Source organism: Genypterus blacodes, unplaced genomic scaffold (genome assembly GCF_046128005.1).
Source record: "Genypterus blacodes isolate CSIRO-AG114 ecotype Tasmania unplaced genomic scaffold, CSIRO-AGI_Gbla_v1 ptg000035l_1, whole genome shotgun sequence".
Lineage (NCBI taxonomy): Eukaryota > Metazoa > Chordata > Actinopteri > Ophidiiformes > Ophidiidae > Genypterus > Genypterus blacodes.
The window spans coordinates 62,501-84,408 of NW_027466848.1; the positions used below are offsets into that span (position 1 = coordinate 62,501).

Consider the following 21,908-nt stretch of genomic DNA (forward strand, 5'->3'; position numbering starts at 1 on the left):
CACGCGGAGGAAAGCCAAAATCCTAAATGCAGAGAACTCTCCTGAGCTCCAGATTGCAGTCGGTTCAGATTTTCACAGTAAACCTGCAAACACGCATTTAGACTCCAGGGCTGAGCGCTCTTGTTGCAAACTCTTTGAACTTCATCTCTTTGATCCAAAATAACTCCTCGTGCAAACAGCTAAATTACAATTCTGTGTAATTCTTTGCACTCTGACCTCCACACTGAAACACATCTGATCTCCACTGGACGCAGCGAGGAACATGACAAAGCCAATGTCAGGATTTGGAGCGACACGAGGTCGTCACATGACTGCTCAGCACCCGCAAACACTAAACACAAATGTGCTGGCAGGCTAATCTACTTCTCCACACATGTTCCATATTTGTTGTTGATTTGGATTGGACGTGCGGCGAGCGAGCGAGCGAGCGTGCGTCTGATGGCGCTCTGAGCTCAGTGGACTGTAGTTAATGTGTCACTTTGCATGGTTGTCATAGTGAAACCACAGCCGGAGGAGCCTGCAGAACGTTGTTTATCAAGATTCACATGACACAAATATGAAGAGTTGGACGCTCATCACTTCACATGTTTTATGACTTACAAACATAAAGGAGCCACAAGGACACAAGGACACGAGGACACGAGGACACGAGGACACGAGGACACGAGGACTTTTGGGACGTTGATGTCTCGTCACTGTTCTGAATTGCTCATCGGAGCGATCAACATGTGGACCGGAGCTTCTGTGTGTATCAGTGTGAGAAAGGACAACAGCAAATACAACACAAGTTCATCCTACAGCCATAAACAGCAAATCAACAGCCATAATCACCCTCGTTAGAGTGTGTGTGCGTGTGTGTGTGTGTGTGTGTGTGTGTGTGTGTGTGTGTGTGTAGCCTGGGGATTATTAAGGAAACTGTATAGAGCGCGTCATTGGCCAAAGGTGTCGTAGAAACACACAGACACCATCAAAACTGAACACACACCTTAAATGCTGTGCGCCCAGGCAATCTGCCGGCAACCAAATCCCTAATCCCCCCCCCCCCCCCCCTCTCTTAAGAAGCCTGTGATGAGCTCAGAGGAGGTTGATGTGTGCTGGCAGCTATTTCGGTGACTAATACACACAACACACACACACACACACACACACACTGGCTTACTACCCCAGCACACACAGGGTGGAGCCTTGAAAGAAGGTAAATGGAGCCTGGTTGACATCACGTCGCTGCAGTCACACTTTCAACATTGTCATGGCTTCAGGAAGGGAAAGAGCAAAAACTAGGTCAAGCTTTTCGATTGGTGGAGCGATGGACGACTGCGAGTCCCTCTCCTCTACACACACACACACACATGCACAGAGGCAAACAGAGAGTCGGTATGGAAACAGAGAAATGCAGTCAGTGGGTCATGGTGATGGTTTGGCTGGGACTGAAGCTGGAGAATAGGCCGGATAGGTGTGGCGTGACGAGGGCGCCGATGTTCTGCACTCCTGTTCCATCAGCCGCCAGAGCAGGAGGAAAAAATAATCAGTCTAATTCCTCCTCAAATTATCCAATTATTTCATTATGTGCTGGAGGGCAGGAAAGAGGAAGATGATGGTCTCTGCATTTCCTTTTGCTCTCTCTCCAGATGTCACCTGCCCTCATGTTACCTTCGCCTGACTTTATCGTTTCCAATCTCCAACACCCCCCCTCCCCCCTTCTCACTCTCCCCTGGCACCCCACACTTTGAGAGGGGAGGCAGGGAGGGAAAGGAGGCGCAGACGTATGAAAGTGCTAACGAGGAACAAATTGATAACAATTAACGCAAAGAAGAGGGAGTTTGTGTGTTTGCACAGATGAGCATGTGAGGTTAGGGCGCTAATGAAGAGGGGGGATGGTAACGGCTGAATTCTTTTATTCTCAGCCAATTAACTTTGCTGCTAATCTGGTAAACACACGGAGTGTGAGGGAGAGAAGAGCAGGCAGGCTTGGACTGCAGATGTCCCCCATGTGAGCTGTATCATCATCATCATCATCTTCATTAGTAGTAGTTGTTGTTGTGTATCATTTGTTATTTTTCAAGCCAAGTCGACTTTCCTTCTACAGCCCAACATCACATCAAGTGTGTCAAAGGGCTTTACAGACCCACAACATCAGGAAAGTCCCGAGCTGAAGGAGCCCAAAGCTCTGTAGGAAGACCAGGAGGAACTCCAGAGGAAACCTTCATGTATCAGGAAAAGGGAAGAAGCCTTAGGAGAGCGATTTAACATCTACCAATGGCCGTGTTTGTTGCTGTTACTTTGGTTTGTTATATTCATCCTTTCATTCTTCCTTACTTTTATTTTTGTTTTATTAGGTTTGTTTTATAATGTTATGATAATGTTTTATTAACGTTATAATGTTTAACAATAAATACATGCCACTTATCAAAACTAATGTGGTGAAGAGGAGTCTGAGCTGTCTCCCCCAAGAGGTTCTCAAAGTGTGGGCCAGGATCCCATGTGGAGTCAAGCATTATTCTTACTACTATTTACAATTGCACAGATTTGTTTGTTGTAATGGTATTTATATATTTACTTGATTTACTTTGCTTGTATTATCTTACTTTATAATCTACGTGCATCAACCAGTCTCAACCAGCACCAGGACTATCTCAACCAGCACCAGCTCCATCTCAACCAGCACCAGGACTATCTCAACCAGCACCAGGACCATCTCAACCAGCACCAGGACCATCTCAACCAGCACCAGCTCCATCTCAACCAGCACCAGCTCCATCTCAACCAGCACCAGCTCCATCTTTGGGAGACGTGCAACCAATCAGACGTGCAACCAATCAGAACTTAATTTATGTACTCTGTTTGCTGGGTCACATGACAATCTGGGCTGATTGTGAAGTGAATAAAGAATGGATCACATGACACATGGCAAACGAAAGACAAAGTTACTGAAAAAGGGAAAGAAGTTACAATTTGCTGATTGTGAAGAGCCTGAAGACTAAAGAAGAGCAGAAGAATCAAATGTTACCATACCATCAAACCTTCCCGGTGAAGGTGACTCCGTATTGATTTATCTGACGACAGCAGTTGCAGCTCGGCGGCATCGGATTTCAGAGTCGGGCCGAAGACGACAGCAGACGGTTTCACCGCATAGTTTCATGTGAAGCACCTGCAGCCAATGTATGGAAGGTGCTTCATGGATAAAATGGGATTGACAGATTGAAGGTTTAAGCCTTTAAAGTTTCCTCTTCCTTTGTGTCGTTCCACAGCCGAGGTGACGCGGATCAAACCCTGGCTTCGGCTTCACGCCGCCTCGCATTCCCTTCAACACGTGACACCTGCTGACAAGCAGCAAGAAAGTGAAATATCGACCAACATCTCCACTACACCCTCACGTGCTTCCTTTACAGAAGACGCTGATTTTGTATTACTTTCTGAAGTGCGTTGTGACCTTTGCTCTGATTCTGCTCCTGTTAAAAACGTGAAAAAGACAGGGTCGTTCATTTGAAAGCAGCCAGAGGGAGCTGTTACTGGTCCATGGTTACACTACAAGGTCGAGGAAACTTCAACAAAGGCGGGTGAGCAAAGAAAATTAGCAGCTTTGTGAACCGACAATACAGCAAGAGATGAATTCCAAAGCCTATGCACACCTGTAAGGGAAAAAAACAGATGTAGATGAACAACTGCTGAATCAAAGGTGCGACGAAGGTCACGCGACCAAAGCGCAGCTCCTCATCAAAAGGCTGTGAGCGTTGTCGGGAAACTGTTTGCTGACATATTTCCTGCTCCTTGACCTTCGTTAAATTAGTTTCAGGCGGAGCAAACGCCAATGAAAAGATTCCAAAATATTGGATGCAGCTGTGAAAAGAATCTTGATGAATGTAAAACAAAAACAGAGGCCTTGTCCTTTCTTCAGCGCACCAGAGGCCCTAATCAAGCACACTTCAGACCTTAATTTCTAAAGCCAAGCAATTTGCAATTCACTGGGAAACAAGGTCTTTGAGAAGAAGAGGGCGCCGCACACACATCCTTCTGGCCTTGGGTTTATTTTCCTCTTTTTTTCTGACTGATATTGTTGCCGCTGTTAATGTTTGCCAAGAGTTTTCCACAAACCCCCAGTTGGCCACAAACACACAATTCCTGGCACAGCTGCTAGCTTCTGCCAGAAGCCCACCTGCTCGTCCGGGCCTGCCAGGATTCTTCTTCCCAAAAGGGAGATCGTTATGGCGCGTTGGTGTGCACAGCGGTGATGCAATCACAGCTTCTGCTGCTTATCAGTGGCGGCCAAAAAAAATAAAAAGAGGAAGAAGAAGAAGAAGAGAGAATCCCTTCGGAATTAACAACACAATAAAGGAACAGGATAAAGGTAGTACCATCGCTAACCAGCTCCCTGGTTACCACAAGAGTTGGCATGGCAACCAGTGGAGAAAACCATGAATGAATTTGCAGTTGATAAGCAATAATAGAAAACAATCACAGCTAGTGTTGTTTGATTTGATTGATGATCAATAGTTGAGAGTAGAGGAAAAGGTTGAACTAATAACGAGTCTGTTCAAACGCTTCATGTTTGTTTACCTCATGAATGTAATATTGATGAAGTTCAGTTAAACTTTATTGATCCTGAGGGTAAATTTGTCCTCCTGACTGTAAGGAGCAGCGTGCAGTCACAGCGTCACCACAGGGCCACAGCCTGATGCCTTGGCCAAGGGCAAGGGCAGGATCATGAACTGAACACACCAGGAGGAAGAAGAGGAGGAGGAGAACATGCAAACTCCTCATTACATCATCACACAGTTCAATGAGTGAAGCCAGGGATACGAAGAAACAACCACATGGATCCATAAGAGTCCACTAGAGACCTACAGAGCTGAAGAGAAGGAGAACATCTACACACTGACCAAGGAACACACAGAGTTTGAATTTGGATGTGATTTTCCTGACAGCATTTGGTTTTGTGAGCCTCACTGTGCAGCTGTGTGAGGCCTGTGTGATTGTGTGTTGTTGCACGCCGTTTGCTTCTTCGGGGTGCACAAGTCAACATGCTCGTTAGCATGAAACAGCTGTGACAAAGACTTTGACTGCTTCATTACCCGGTCACACAGCAGCTCTGAGCCCAATCTTCCTCCACTTATTACCATCAGGGTCTTTGGGAGGGAAGGTGTGGCGGCGCTGGGTGGGGGGGGAAGCTTAGCCCCGGTTAACGCAAACATTACCTTAAAAGATCCATCATCATCATCTTGTCCAGTTGGTCCACTGGTGCTGATGTGGAGGGAGGATCGGAGACGTTTACACGCTTCTAACTCTCAACATCGTACGTCATCATTTATTCGTACGAGACCGGCTGCGTCGACCTAACCTCCATTCCAAACCTCTGAATGTGTCGGTGTCAACGTGACTCCATGCTGATGAAACACACACACACACACTAACACACACACACATAGCTTCTACATTTTGTTAGGGGTGTGACTTCAGCTCAGGTGCCGCCATAGGCTCAACTCAGCTGGAACTCTGCCGCGCCATAAAAAGCCTAACTCAACCCCGTAGGACCCCCGGTGCTCAATGAAGACTCACTTCCTGTCTGAGTGGGCCAAAGAAGCGTGAGCCAAGGACACAGAAAACATTTTTACATTTTCTAATGAACAATTATAAACCTCTGTGATTTAATGGTTACAACACTGTAACATGCACACACACACACACACACACACGCACGCACACACAAGCACACACCAACACACACACACAAAGTGCGTCCAACACAGTATTTGTTTACTGGGTTAAACTATCTAATCTGGTCTCAGAGCGAGAGAGAGAGAGAGAGAGAGAAGGAGAGAGAGAGAGAGAGAGAGAGATCTGGAGTGACATCATGGTTGGTGAACAGCTGTGCTACTGGAGAGCAGAAAATCCAATTTGTGCAGGCAGGACCTGGACCACCTAACACCCCCCTCCCCCCTCCCCCCTCCCCCCAAAACACAGCGGTGGAGCCTTTGGGGGTCTTAAGCTCTTAATGTGGGTGATTAGAGGCCTGCAGGTCTCTGCTAAAGACGCGTGGAGGCGGGGTTTACGTTTCAACGCTGCTGCATCAGATCTCGCTCAGTGTGAGGACTTTCATGGTTCCTCTGTGCGTTCCTTCTGTTTTTTTGGGGTCGAGTCACTGCGGCGAGAGAACAAATGGAATACGTGGGAGAGGACGTCACAGAGCAAAGAGCTCGGGCGACTTTGAGCAGCGTAGCATTATGTCATGTAGGCGACAGACAGACTGGGTCATCTCCTCACAGCTGGAGCTCTGTGGAGATGTTTGCCGTTTTGCTCCATCTATTGATCATTTATTATTGATGAAAAGAGAAGAATTGCTCAGACGTTTATTTATCTCTATTTCACCCGCATCAGAGTCACTCAGCAGAAAAACAACACGTGGGTCAAATTCCTCTGGAGAGTGAAACACCGGAGGAGACAGATGGATTGCGCCATCGCTGTAATGCCGCCATGTTTACTGAACGCGAGAGGACGAGCGTTTAAGGAAACAATGGGCCTGACGCTCCTGTGTTGGTCGCGACCTCTGACCTCATACGGAGACGACAGAGGCTTCTTTCACCAGCAGACTCTCACTTCTCACTTTTCTGTCCCGTCTTTGTCTCCTTTGTTCTTTTAGCGTCTGTTTTTTTTTGTGCCCAGTTCTCTCCTGTTCACCCTTTGACCTCTCTCTCTCTGTCTGTCTCTGTCTGTCTGTCTGTCTCTCTGTCTCTCTCTCTCTCTCTCTTTTTAGTATTACTCTTTTAATTATCCCGCTCATCTATTCCGATCTTTGTCATTCATGTTCTGTAGATAACTACTGTCTGGGGTTGCTACGGCGATACGAGTTCTGAGACAGTCGGCAGATAATCAGCCTGATTCCATTCTGGATTCTGGATTCAAATCAACCTGCGACACTTTCAACCTACACCATGTTGTAAACAGAAACACCTGGGAATAACAGAGTGTACTTTCACTTTAACAACGCTACACACCCGTACAATGACTCACAACGCTACACACCCCTACAATGACTCATGAAGCAAACGGCAGTGAAAGGGTCAAAGCACACAAACCATGCGTCCATCCCCACACCGCCCCTCAGGTGAGAAGAGGACAAACGCAAAAACAGCAGCGGTCAGGATTCAAGCCTGAGACGGGGCTCATCTAAATATATTTGCCTGCACTCACAACACACACACACACACACACACACACACACACGGATCATTTAACCTATTTTGCCTGGACGCAACAGCCAAATGTGAGAATGTGGCAAAAAGAGGTCAGGATGCCTGTGAGTGTGTTTATATTGCAGCATACAGTGTAGTGTGTGTGTGTGTGTGTGTGTGTATCATATGATATTCACATGCAGATGCGCTGCTTAAAGCTGGACAGACTGAATTCTCACAGGCAGCAGCAGCAGCATAGATGTGGAACGGATGTAAGAAAACAAGTCTGGACTGGAATTACCCTTAAAACACACACACACACACACACACACACATCCACACACAGTACTGTCTACAGATGTGTGTAATAACACACCCAGCTTGTATTGTGATTGTGAGTGAAACACTGAAGCAGAGAGACGTTCACACACTTTTCACTCTAACATCCTACGCCAGGGCAGCAACACTGACATGTTGGAAACAGCACCAGTCCCTGTGTGACTGACTGTTGGTCATCGTCACGTGATGACCGATCCACAGTGCCATGTGGACGAGCCACTATGTGTCCGTCATCAGAGTGCCATCAACGAGCGGCCAAACTCACTTCCTGTCCCGCGCGATGCCGACACACACCAGTGCTGATGGACGATTACAACACTCAACTTCCAACGTCACCGCGTAAACACCCATGGGTTTTGCCGCCGTTCTCCTTGTGAGTCGTCAATCTCATCTCTGACAAAGGGAGTCCTGCTGGGGGTCCGGTGGGCCTTGGTGGAGGGATGAGCCCAGCTTTTGCTTGCATTGTCACGACAAACAAATAAGTGACAGCAGCGACGTCGACACGCCGAGTAAACACACAGCAAGAGAGCGAGCAGCCAGGCAGGAGCCTGGCACAAATCTAGTAACACACACACACACACACACACACACACACACACACTCGGACATTAAAGGAACACACCATGTTGAGCGCCAGAGCTCTGAAGCCATTTTGGAGCCATAGTTAAGTGCTAGAGTGTGTTTAATAGGGGCGACCACGTGACGCACTGAAACACACACACATAATTGCACACGCACACCAGCTTTTGTAAGCACACACACACACACACACACACAGATAGGATCATATGGCTGCTTTTATGTCATCTTACTTGCATGTGCATTTGCAAAAAAGTGCACAAGCACGCACGGAAACACACACACATATACACTAATGAGCTACTGCTGCTGAAGACGTGTGTGTGCGTGTGTGTGCGTGTGTGTGTATCTGTGTGTATCTGTGTGTGGTTTGAGAGAGCTAACCTTCATTGAGCGTGCTCAGGGCTGGCAGAGCGGAGTGCAAGAGGAGGTCTTCAAATGGAAATATCTATATGCCACTGTTAGCTCACACACGCACGCACGCACGCACGCACGCACGCACGCACGCACGCACGCACGCACGCACGCACGCACGCACGCACGCACGCACGCACGCACGCACGCACAGAAGCAGGATTGTACCCAGGAGACCTTTAACAACTGGTCATAAATATTTCCCTTTTTGCAAATCAAAGGTCTGGTGTACGCTCTTAGTTTGCCAGTGTGTGTGTGGGTGTGTGTGTGTGTGTGTGTGTGCGTGTGTTAGTGAGGGAGTGGGGGGATCAATATTGACAGAGCCTTCTCACATTAATATAAGATGATATTATCATATGGATGATGTAGCCCAGTATGCCCACACACCCACACACACACGCACGCACGCACGCACGCACGCACGCACGCACGCACGCACGCACGCACGCACGCACGCACACACACACACACACACACACACACACACACACACACACACACACGCACTTATCCTTGAACCCTTCCCTAAATGCAGTCCTGCCCAATTCAAGTCCTCACAGTCCAAAGGTTGTGACGGTCCAAAGAGCCGCTGATATGCAGACACGCCTCACAGCCAGAACGCCACCAAAACAACAAGGAACCATCACTTCCTGTTACTATGACTCCAATATCTGGCAGAGATTTGACATTCTGTCAACATTGGACCACTGGAACAACTCTCTCTCTCTCTCTCTCTCTCTCTCTCTCTCACTCTTTCTCTCTCTCTCTCTCTCTCGTCACAACCGGGGGCGGCGCCACCTCTGACCGTCGTCTTAAACCGTGATTTCTCTCTGTCCTGAGCTACATGAGTTTGTCCTTGTGGTTTTGGACCCTCACACTGATTTGTACGGCCCGAAGCGTTCTACAGTGCAGCACAGTGCGTCCATTGTCCATTTCCAAACTGTTACACGATAATCGACCACAGAGAAATGCGTTTCACACGGCGGCCTGAGGAGAATACAGATTAGAGTCGCATATCTGAGAAAATCTCATCTGGTTCCCATGGACCAAACGCCTGAACAGGAGAACTGAGTCATGAAAGCATCGCAGCTCGTCGCTCGGTCGCAGCTTGAAACTAAACGTAAAACTAACCCTGAGCTACAGTGTGAAACGTCACTAAATGCCGAGTCAGCTGGTCTCACGCCGCCAGAGGCAGAACAACAGGAAGTAGGTGTCTTTGCTGTTCCCACCAGGAATCAAACACCTCACTGGGGTTGATAGACTGATCCAACAGGAACCCTCTAACGTCTCGGTCGCCCAGGTGACAAAGACGTCAAGCACAGGACTGAAACTCTCACACACACACACACACACATCAACCAGTGGCAGCACAGCAACAGCATCCTGAGCTCTGTGATGGATGTGGAGTTCCTTTGGCTTCTTCTGCAGTTAGGTTGTACACAGACTTGCTTAGCAGCGTTCTCATAAACCAATGGTTGAAACTGCAGCACGGACGAACTACCACAGGCCGGACGCCTTGGTTCACCAAAGAGAAACTTCACTCACAGATTCCTCTTGAGGTCGTGTGACAAAGTCCACATTGAAGTCGCTTATTACAAAAGAAATAAATCATGTTTCACCTGGAGGATCATTTTAAAACCTCTGGCTGCTGTGAAGTGATTTGAGACGTTACTGGTGTTGTTTTTGATAAGGACTATGAGTCCACAAAGAATAAAAAAGAGTAAAGAATAAATGATGTGATTAAATCTGGTAAATGTGAAGAAAATGAGGCTGAGCAGAGAGGAAAAAAATATCAAGCTGCCTACGCCTCAATTAAGTCTGAGACATACAGCTGCCACAGCAGTGTGTGTGTGTGTGTGTGTGTGTGTGCGTGTGTGCGTGTGCGTCCACAGACGAATGAGTGCTCTTGATCGAGAGTGGGTGTTAGAAAATTTCCAAGAATAAATAGTTGCAGAGCATAAGTGGCACTTGGAAGATGAAAAAGGAAAGAAAAAACCCTGTGGATGTGAAACAACTGATTTATGCTTTTATTCCTGTGGAGCAATCACACACATGCACACACACACACACTTACACGCACGTACATACACACACACACATACGCACACCTGCACACACACAGGATTACATGTATTTTTTAAGATTTTTAATTGTATAACAAGTATTTTTCCTATTTCATTTAAAATGTTGGTTTGTTTACAGAGTAGGAGAGATGAAGATGAGATTAGATCAGAACTTTATTGTCATTTCATGCCACAGGTACAAGCAATGACAGTGTTGAATTTTGGCGAATCAGCAATAACTACTCACTTTTTTCCTTTATTTTTTATAAAACAGAGATAATGCAGGCTTTTTTCCTACATTTCAAACTGTTCAGAAATGAAAACAAAAAAAATCAATAGTTATTTGATTCATTAGCTGTGATTGCAGAGAAGAGGAGGAGGAGGAGGAAAAGGACAACGGAGATGAAGGGGAAGGAGAGGAAGAGGAAAGAAAACATTCAAACATTGAATAGGAGGGATGAAGACAAGAAGTTAAAACAGGAGACCATCCAAAGAGGAAAAAAGAAGAAGAAGAAGAAGAAGAAGAAGCTGTGTCTTAGAGACGAATGTAGAGGAGATAGGAGCTAAATACAAGAGAAAGAGAGGCGGCAGGGAGGCGAGAAGACGAAAATAAAAGCGACGTTTCTCCTGTCGGTGACGGGGGTGACAGCGATGATGCAGACTGCCGGTTTGTTGCTTGACCTTCAGTTTTACGTGAGCAAGCAGCCTGGTGGGTTTGACACCTAACTGAGAGTGACACAAGCGAGCTGAGAGCCCCCCAGCTCTAACCCCCCGCCCCGCCCCACACACAGCCGGCCCTGTCACCTCTATTTATCCTGCGCGGCTCTGTGTGTGTGTGTGTGTGTATGTGTGTGTGTGTGTGTGCCGTACATTTTTTACCGTACAAACTGGCCATGATGTGGCTTTTTGAACACTTAGGTCAACCCTAACCACCTAAACACTCCCAGCATGTAAACTGGCAACTAAGAAGCTGCTCGGTAGCAGAAAGAACAACAACAACAACATAAACATTCCCATTTTATATAAGCAGAGAAATACTGTAGCATCAGTGGAGGTGCAAAGCTATTGCAGGGGGGGGGGGGCACAGGATCGGAAGAGGAGCGCTATGAATAAGTACCGCCTCAGGTAAATGAATGAGGCGATACTTCTTCGTCTCGCTGCAGGAGAATGAGCGTCCAGATAACATTATCGCTCCGTGTATTTCTATCCTCTGTTATCCAGTCTGTCTGTCTGCTTTTCCCGCAACTCTTCGGCCTGGTCATATAGACCACTGGTCTATATGAATCTATAACGCTATCACACGCTTCGAAACAAGGTAAAGACGGAGGTCGGAGGGCAGACGGGGCGAGGAGCTCCAGGAAGCCTGCAGAACCACAACGCCACCCCGAGTCTGACGTCACGCACATCAGCTTAGAAACTCACTGCCATTGGCTCCATCCCGTGGGGACCAACAGGTACATGGAGCAGGAGCAGCGTGTTGTTTGGTTCAGTCTCGGTATGGTATTCTTTAAGTGGGCATACAGCTGCCCAGTTAGTTCATCTTGACGCCATCAACTTTGACTCATTTACCTTTGCATCGGTACACCATCATTGTGGCTTACAGAACAGCCTGCAGAAAAAAGTCCGCTTGTGTGATTCTTGTCCAATTTTTGCAATAATGATGACAAGATTGTGTATATGTTGTGTTTGTGTATGTATCTGACCCAGACGAGCATTTGGGCCACACATAGATTTCATAAATATCACATGGAACATCTATAAATATTCCAGGCGATAATCAATGCCTTCAGTTTGGTCCATTTCAATTGGAATTGGTCTGAAATTCTGACCTTTGACTGGTCAGAAAACAAATGGAGAGTGACGGTCCTGAACCCCAACCAACGTGCAAAGTCTGATGCAAAAATCCAATAAAAACTTATGGTGCTGAGAGTCAGACAGCAATCGTCCATAGGTGTGAAGGTGAGTTGGATCCATTGCCCCCAAGCCACAAAGTCTTCAAATCAATAGTTCATCCTCTGGAGAGCTCAAACAGCTCAGTCTGTTTACTATGCCCTATGTGCAAGTAACACCAACTTACATACAATAAAGCAATGTTTACGACTTACACTCAATGCTTCCTCGTACGTGTCCTTACTGCGATCAAAGCCACATACATGGAAGGAATCAATGACAGCCTGATGAGTAAACATAATCGATCGAATTAAGGAGTTGATACAATACCTAAAAGGAGAGGGAAAAAGAAGATATGCGATTTTTGCAATTGCCTTACGTAATAGAAGTATAAGTCCGTGTAAACATGAACAATTTCATTTGAAATTTCGAGTCAAATTTGGGCAGCAGTTGAGAAATCTCTCAGAGTCACGAACGGACAGAAGGACGACGACGACTTCAGCCCCTCATTATTGTTTAAAGTGAAAGAATAACAAAGCGAGGAGCATTTGATGAGTCAGACCCGAGCGTCGCTGTAGAAATGAGCACGGAGGCTCATGAGACCATGGGCTTTCCAACAACGCCGACATCGCAGAGGCTCCACCATCATTGAATGCGGTCAGTGGAAATGAGACCCTTCGGCTCGTCACGTTACAGACGCTCGCTCAGCACGACTGGGCAAAGGAAAGCAGAGTGAGAGTAAGAGAGTGGAGGTGAGCGGAGGGTTGTGGGTTTTCTCCCTATGGGCCTTATAAAACCAAACTGAGAGAAAATGGCTGTAATGATGCCAATGAGAGGAGAAACAGTAGAAGAAGAACAGAGATGCGAGGAGGTGTTGGCCTCATTACATCATCACAGAGCTCACTGAGTGAATCCAGGAGATACACTGAGCTTTTATTGTGGAGGGCAGAACTTCTATCTTTGTTCTGTAGAAGAAGAAACAACAACATGGATCCATAAGGGTCCATTACAGACCTACAGACCTGAAGAAAAGGAGAAACTTACTAAAAACTTTCCAAAACTTTCTAACATACTCTAGTTCAGATAAGACAAGTTTCCACAGAAATCTTATAGTATCACTTCATGCTGGGCAGACACTGTATACATTTAGTAATTGTGTATGTTGTGTTTACTAATGCAGCCATTTCTACATTCGCACAGTCCGGTTTGATCGACGAGCCACGACGCTGAAGGTCACGACTCTGCTCAGATGGAGTAACCTCACACACATCACGTGCAAAAACACTTTCTAAAGAATTCACGCGTTAATCCATCACTAAAGGATAAATATATAATTTCAGCATATGAGCCGCATCGGAACGCCGGCTTTTGTTTACATGACGCCAATGCGCAGGACTGTCGTTAGTCTCTGTAGGAAAGCACCGTTCTAAATCATTGGAAGGAGTCATCCGTGTTTTTCCCTTGCATAAGCGTGTGCAGTGCATGGGCTTCATTACAACGTGCACAGCTGAGAGGGTTACTGTGATCACTGGCGTCCATCTTGACCAGTTATGATCCGATTAGGGTCATATTTGGGTGGTTGATGGGGTTTAGCGTTACGTCTTTTGCTACTGCATTTGTTTCTGGTTGGGCCAGACAGTGGCGCCGTAAAGACCACCTTCACATTACATTTTTACAACAGAACGTTTGAACTGAAGGTCATAGAATCTATATGTTTCCCTGGATTCTTTGTGTCTATCTGTATGCAGCCATATAGGCCACGCCCATTTGGACCTACCTTAATTTTCCACCATTTGGATTTTTTTCCAAAACACACACTTTTACACCTCCAACAGATTCAGCTCAGAGGATCTGGAACCAAGCCAAACCAAATATCTATCCTCATGTTCTGATCTTTCTAACCGTTTTGCCATAATTGGGTGGCAGAGTTGAGCGGGCGTGGCTCCTTCCTCAAAAAGTGCCATGGCATTAATTCATGAGTCCAACTGTTACCAAGCCTGTAGCGTATTTGCACTCACTACTTATAAAAAAACAACGTATGGGACGGCCTGATGGTGTCGCTGTAACAAGGAACCTGCAGGAATAAACTAACAGTATGTATACGTGGCATGAATGTGTGTGAGCCCGTCATGACACTGTGCCAGACCCTTACTGCTCCCCACAGGTGCACCCTGGGAAATGTAGTTTAATGAGTTTGAGGAACAATACAGGGAGAAGGTAACAAAGACAGGAGCGGTATGGTTCTTTAGTGAGGTGCTTCATACAGCAAACCCAGAGAGGACCAATGATGGATGGGGTTTGCACAGGAAACAGCATAAACAATGGGCAATTATTTGCAATTCAAAGACTGAATGGGACTTCATTATGATTTGGCCTTGGACAGCAGATTGCATATGGTAAACCCTCACACAGTCAACTTGTGCTTTACAAACACGACTCAACAAGCGAGCGCCATGTAAAAGCCCCAGACGTTCTCTCACTTTGGTGTTTTAACCACAGAAAGCTCTTGAAGTGGCTGGATGACACTTCTATGGTCTTCTAAAATCCTCATTAAATCCTCATAGGAATCCATTATTTAGTGTTCAAATGAAGCTCAGTCGGTGGAAAGCCTAATGAAATTTCCAAATTCAGTCAGACAAACAATTATTTCTGATGGATTGGGTAATTTTAAAAATGAACAACAATGACTTAAAATATAATCTAAAAATAATCATTTTAGAGTGACATACAGTCTGTATCGATACAAAACGACCTCTTTACACCTGAGGCAGGTTTGCTTAATGAGCGACTTAAAACAAAAAATAGATTTTTCTAAATAGACACACAAACACACACACAGACACACACACACACACACACTACATTCATCAAATACACTGAAAGGCCAATTGTCACTCGAATATGAAACCTCCCACACAAAAGCAGCTGTTATTGAAGAAGTAGAAGGAATCTAAAGGTGGGTACAAGCAAACATTCCTGTTCCTGTAAAGCAGAGCCTTGACACCGCTCATCAGCAGTGTGTGTGTGTGTGTCTGTGTGTGTGTGTGTGTGTGTGTGTGTGTGTGCTCCATACATACTTGAAACAGTGCACAAGCCCACATCATGTCAGTGTCTAAAGAATTGAGCAGGGAGGTCAGGTAGCTCTCATAAGAAAGGAATATACACATACACACACACCATAGACACACACTCTTGACTCAGGGACGTTCTGTACAAAGTTTAGTTTAAGGAAACGAGGGACTTTGATCACTTGCAAACACAACAGAGAGAGAGAGAGACAAAGAGAGAGAGAGGCAGACAGAGAGAGGGAGACAGAGAGAGAGAGAGACAGAGAGACAGAGAGACAGAGAGAGAGAGAGGGAGAGAGAGAGAGAGGGAGAGATAGAAAGAGAGAGAGAGACAGAGACAGAGAGAGAGAGATCCTCAGTTGTACAGTTCCACTTGTTTGTATTCATGATTAACAGGAAAAATAACTTTAAAGAGCAATACTGAATAAAAAATCAAATGTATCCAAATTATTGATTATTAATTTTCAAAGAGTGAAGTAAGGAAACCAATAAGAGATAAGGATGAAGAAGTGAGAGATAAGGGGCTAAGCAGGGAGCCGTCCCCCTGCTGTGCCTGAACAACCTGCAGAGTCCAGCCTGATAGCTAGTTACATGCTAGCAGCCTGTTTGTTTAGGTCAAATAAAGTCAAATTACATATTTCCACGTTTGAAAACCTGACATGCCTTGTTGTCGGGTAACGACAAGAAGGCAGTGCTAGTTGGTAGCTAGCTAGGAATGCTGGCAAATGCTGCAGTAGTGATACAACGTCTCGCCGTAGTTGTTTGCCTTTTGCACTATAAACAATCCCGCATTTGCCGAGTTAATGGACGCAACAACTTATAGAGTACAGAATTTAAAATCACCGAAACACAAAAACATGTTTTAGAAATTGTAAAAGCTCTAAACAATCTCCATAGGGAAATATGAGACTTGATTGATAATTTGTCTCATCAACAAATCTTTCTGTTCAGTTTTCAGATGTTTTCACACCTGCGAGGTTTGGGTTCCACTGGACTTACAGAGCTCGTTTCAGATGACAGTTTGCTTGCCAGACGATGATTACCGCTCATTTGAATCAACGTAAACTTCTCCTTTGGTTGACTGTGGCTCCCTCAGCGTCTAAATATCTCCCAGGTCGATTATCGGCTCCACTGTGGTTAAAAATTGCCTGATATTGATAAGATAAAGTGCAGTAACATAAATGTGTGCCTCTTGTAAAAAAGGGCAAGGACCGTGTGTGTTTATCAGGATAATGGGCCTTTTGTTACACTGAGTAAATGTACCCAACGCTGTGTTAAACTTCAGCCCCTTTAGATTAAAGGCTTCTCAAACTATTTTGGGAGCCCAGAGTCTTTGTTTCCATGACTACATGGCCCTTTTTTGTGTGCATTCAGGTTGAGCAGGAAAAGCCAAACAACACAGCGACACAAAGCCGGTAATCTGATTCAGAGTCGGAGCAGACGTGTCTATTTCCTCATGAAGGCAACAGAGAGTGTTTGGGTCCGTGTTCAGGCCTCACAAATGCTAATTAAGCGCTAAACCCAATAAGCATCAAATTCAAATACAGATTCAGAACAACGACCACAACTTTGGAGCCTTGTTTTTTAAAATTCAGCAGCTTTGCTCGTCTCCTGAGGTGTTGAGTTTATTCTCAGGTGGGCGTGGTGACGTGGCTGAGAGGGAGAGGGAGACATTCTGTCACGCAGACTCCCCAAAATTGGTCTGGAAGAAAGTCGGTTTCCACCTCCCTGAGCGGTGCTTCAGGTGAAGCCTTCTGGGTAATTTCCTGTCCTGTGGAACCTACAGCCTTCTGAGCAAAACCAAAGAAGATGGCAATTAGTCCAATGGGCGCTGCATTACCGCGAGATGGTCAAGGCTCCCATGTCTGATTTACACACAACCAATCAGAGCCACGGCTCATTTGCATACTGTCAACACCCACGCAAAACAGATTGTTCAGGAAATGCTGCAAGGGCAACAAAGCGCACAAACTGTTTACAGAACAAAGAGAACTAAGCTAATTTAGTAATCCAGAGCAAAGCAGGTCCTTTAACGTTAACCACAGGGAACGTTCAGCAGCTTCCACGGTGAACCAGCGACCGCAAGAATGACAACAAAGGTTTTACAGCCACACGCGCACACACACACACACACACACACACCTTCTGTCGACATCCACTCGGTGCCAGTGGTGTACTTTGCTTTTCCACAGATTGCAACCCCCCCCCACACACACACACACACACACACACACCCCAAAGAGAGCAACCCTCCTCCTACTGGGCTCTGGTTGGCACGGCCAGCCCCCTGAGATATCTGCACAAACACACACACACACACACACATTCGACAGCAGTGGGAGTGAGTGCGTGTGTGCTTCTGTGTGTGCATGCGTAATGAAGAGTGTGCAGAGATTTACAGCATTGCCACTTGGTTGGGTCAAATGGGTGGATCGCTGCCGATAAATGTGCCATGTTTTGTTTTCCTTTTCAAGGGGGCCCTGAAAAGGAGGAACAGGATGAGCGAGCAGCGGCGTCCATCTGTCCGTTACTGAAATACCAGGCGAGAGCTGGAAGACGCATGCTGGCGGTGGCGGTGGCATTGGCCATGGTTCAGGCCGCTTTAGACACAGCGTGTATGTGACTTTGAGTGCAGCAGGTAATAGAGTGCCAATGATCTGATTGCTTACAGGTTGTGCAGAGCAAAGAGACGGAGAGCTGCCGGACTCTTCAGGCAGGAATTCAGCTCGCTCTGTCCAACGCGGCGTTCTGAGCAAACATTGCTTATCTCTGACGATGCTCGACCCCAAAACAAAAGAGCTTGGCTGTGGTGGGTTATCACCTGCACATCCTGTCATAAGCAGTCTAAGCGACACGCCAGAGAAGAAGTACGTCTGAACACTGTCACTGGTTTGTAGAAGGCCCCCCAGATTACTATAGAGCTCCATGAAAACATGCAGCAGGTTCAGGGTCAAAGGTCAGAGGTCAACGTGTTAGTCGGTAATTAAACTTCTGTCTTCAAGTAGAGGAGCTTTAGAGGCTCTAACACGTGTTCATGGATCCATGAGGGTCCATTAGAGACCAACAGACCTGAAGAGAAGAAGAAGAACATCTACACACTGACAGAGGAACAACGTCATTGACAGAAACTCGTGAAAGTTTGTCAAATCCTTGGCAATGTGGAGTTGGACTATAATTGCAGCCAACTAATAACAGATAATGTGGGCCGACTTCATTATCAGTAGAAGAACACCAAACAGAGACAGCTTTGACACCTGCAGCCTGCGAGCCGCGGCCACAAGTCCGTCCTCCAAGCTCTCAAACACTCCCGACATTTTTTAAGAAGTAAAAGCATCTACATGACAACAACCCCTCAGTGCTTCGCTTTGAGAGAGGGTTAAACAGGAAATACACACTGAGATAATCAGCATCAACAGCATCTATCTGCACTATGGAGGTATTTCCATCAGCACAGCCTTTCAACAGGGCCTCATCATTTTTTTAACACAAATAGAAATCGCCACTTCACTTCTTTCTGAGGACATTGTGCACCATTATTTTACATTTTATTTTCCTGCTTTATTCTCCTCTATGTCATCTTTGTTTATGTCCTATTTACATTTCTTGTGTTGTACATGCTGTGTAATTGACGTTATGCTCTGATTTGCAGCTGTTTGAAGCTGTTTTGCCTCCAGATCACATGCACATCAGCATCACTCCATTTTTTAGGACGAATTCGGTGCCGCTCAGCATCGTACATTTTGCCTCTCTAACGTGTAATTAACCCTGCGGGGTTCCTACACCACGATGTACTCAGTGAAACAGATCCAATTAGAATACAGCAAAAAGCAGCACACAGAGGCTGGCGACTCGTTTGAAACAAACCCAAAGCTTATGAAAACAATCTCGGTTTAAGCAATAATTGTGTAATTAAAACTGTGTAGGAGATTCTGTTTTAACAGTCACATCAAAGGGAATCATCTGAAAACGATATGATACAGATGGAGGAATAGAGAAAAGGCCATTTGTTGCCTTTGTTTACACTGCTGATTGTGTTTCCTTATGCTGATCACACCGACTGGAGCTCAGAGATTTAACACTGCAACCTTTTAATTCACCACTTCATCCCGTCATTAGGATGTTTTCTTACTAAAAAGCCCCGCTGGCCCGCCCGGAATCAGGCCATGTGAGTTATTAAGAAGCGGTCGGGTGGATAAGTAGGTGACAGGTCAACGCGCAACATCTGGACGGGGAGGAACGCGTCCAAAAAACAAGCGGACCCTCAACACCCGCACCACCCGAGCTCTGCAGCGGTGCTTTACGCCGATAAAAGCCAGATTAGAAGCGGGCCGAGGAAACCCGGGGAGGGTGAGGAGATCAGAGGCGAAGAGTGGATGATAATCTCGCCATAACATCGGGATAGGGGCGATGTAACCGGATTAAAGTGAGCTAATGAAATACACCAGAAATGGAGGAAGGGGCGGAGGGGGGTGGAAGGGGGGGGGGGGAGTGGACGGACAGGCGAGAAAAGCCAAAATAAAAGCCCACATGAACTACTGACATACAGCAAGGCTGGCAGAGGTTAGGAAGTGGACTGAACCCGACCGTGAAGGAAAACAAAGGCCGATGGTGCCACCAGCGCCGCATTGTCATTTATCACGCATTACAATCGAAACGCTGTCCTGCTGTCACATACGTTAAAAAACATAAATGTCGCTTATGACGGCCGCATCTCGGTCCGCAGACTCTCCACCGGGCCGGAGGCGCGCCGCCAACAAGTCCCGAACCCGACCGAGCCGCCGGGACCGAGCCTTCCTCCCCGCCCCTAACCCTCCTCCTCCCCCCGCTCCACCTAAAAACATACACCAAATTATTCCCCCTGACATTTCCCCCAATGCAGCAGTGCGCGTTCCCAAAAGCCGATTTCCAGGGCAGAGAAGGAGGAGGGGGGAGGGGGAGGGGGACGTCATGTTTGGAGGCGAGGCGCGCGCACCGCCCTCCCCCATCAAAAACTGAAAGGCGGCGGCGCGCACGCGGGCACGGGCCGGCTCCGGTGAGGAGGAGGAGCGGATTGGTCGAGGCGCGGCTCCATCTGGACACGTGACCTGCCCTGCTTACAATAAATAAACAGCAATGGAATAACGTGGAAAATCAACCCGCTGCTCCAGAGCGCCGAGAAGATGAACGAGCCCGCACACAGCCACCGTGCAGGCGGCGAGCCCGCGGTGTGGAGGCCGAACACACAACATGACAACACGCCGAGCGTCAAGCGCTAAACTTCTCTGTGGCTTTGGGGAGGCGGGCAGCCGTGCGTAACGAGAAAAATGACAGCGCCGCGGAGAGCCAGAAGGTTTCCAATGCGCACAACAGCCCCCCGCCCCCCCCTCAAAAAAACAACAACACGCAAAGACACAAGCAGGGCGCCTGCAGTCCGCCACACACACGTACACACACAATGCCAAACGAGCTTACCTACACAGTGAATGAGTTTGTGCCTCCAAGAGTCAAGTTCCTGCCGAAAGCCGCGCCTCTCTATCGTGCATTGCTGCCTTTTGCACAGACTCGCCATTTTCTGTCGGCCCCTCCCGTGGGCGCGCACATACTGCTGGGTGCTTCCCTGCGCGCACGTCACCGGTGCTTTTTATTCTAGGGCTGGGTGGAGTGAGATATGAGGGGGACGGGGCTGCAGCATCCCCCTTTCTATAGCGCTCATTTGTCCCCACCCACGAGAAAAAAAAACACGCCCCCCCCCCTCCCTCCCGGCATCTCGGTGTGAGGATGTGCTGTCATTGGTCGTTTAAAGGGACGTTTGTGTGTCTTAATGTTGTGTTCGGCTTCGGCACCGGGCGCCTGAGCGTCGAATTTGCCATGGCTTAAAGCTATGTGTGTCAAAGGGCACTGGTGCGCAGGGGATTTGAAATGCGCAAAAGACACCGCTTTCTTTAAATGAACAGATGCGTTACGGAGCCCGCGGCTTCGGCTTCAGTGAACACAGCGCGGCGCGGGTTTGAAGTCCACAAAAAGGCACTGTAATCTAAAATAAGCAGCCATAATATCACGATATGAGAAGGAAAAGAGTGCGTGAGACCGTCTGAGAAATCCCCACCACGCACCTAAAGGGCTCACATGTGATGTTTCTGTTCACATGGCTGTTCTGTTACAGGCTGGAGTGGACCCAAGCCGATCTTTGGGCCCATATGTGGCACAGATCTGATGTTCTGATCCGCAGTGCAAACATACCAAATGTGTCAGATTGGATTTGGGCCACTTGCACATGTGGCTTCTATCTGAGCTCAGAGCAGGTGCAGTGTGTGTGCAGTGTGTGTGCAGTGTGTGGACGGGGTGGTACACAAGGAGAAGCATCAAGACACAAAGATAAGATGGGAGCAGGTAATCAGAAATGAGCATTG

The 21,908-nt window shown here is 47.0% G+C and overlaps 1 protein-coding gene across 2 annotated transcripts in view; it reads right to left on the reverse strand.

Moving 5' to 3' along the window:
* The window catches only part of lcor (ligand dependent nuclear receptor corepressor), a 46,168-nt gene extending 25,026 nt beyond the window's left edge, over positions 1–21,142 (reverse strand). For both annotated transcript variants that reach the window (XR_012961705.1, XM_076146831.1), the window contains exon 1: positions 20,971–21,142. Coding sequence is in view for 1 of the 2 variants with exons in the window: in XM_076146831.1 (XP_076002946.1) it covers positions 20,971–21,067 (97 nt within the window). In the remaining variant the exon portion in view is untranslated. The remainder of the gene's footprint in view (positions 1–20,970) is intronic.
* Positions 21,143–21,908: the final 766 nt, after the last annotated feature.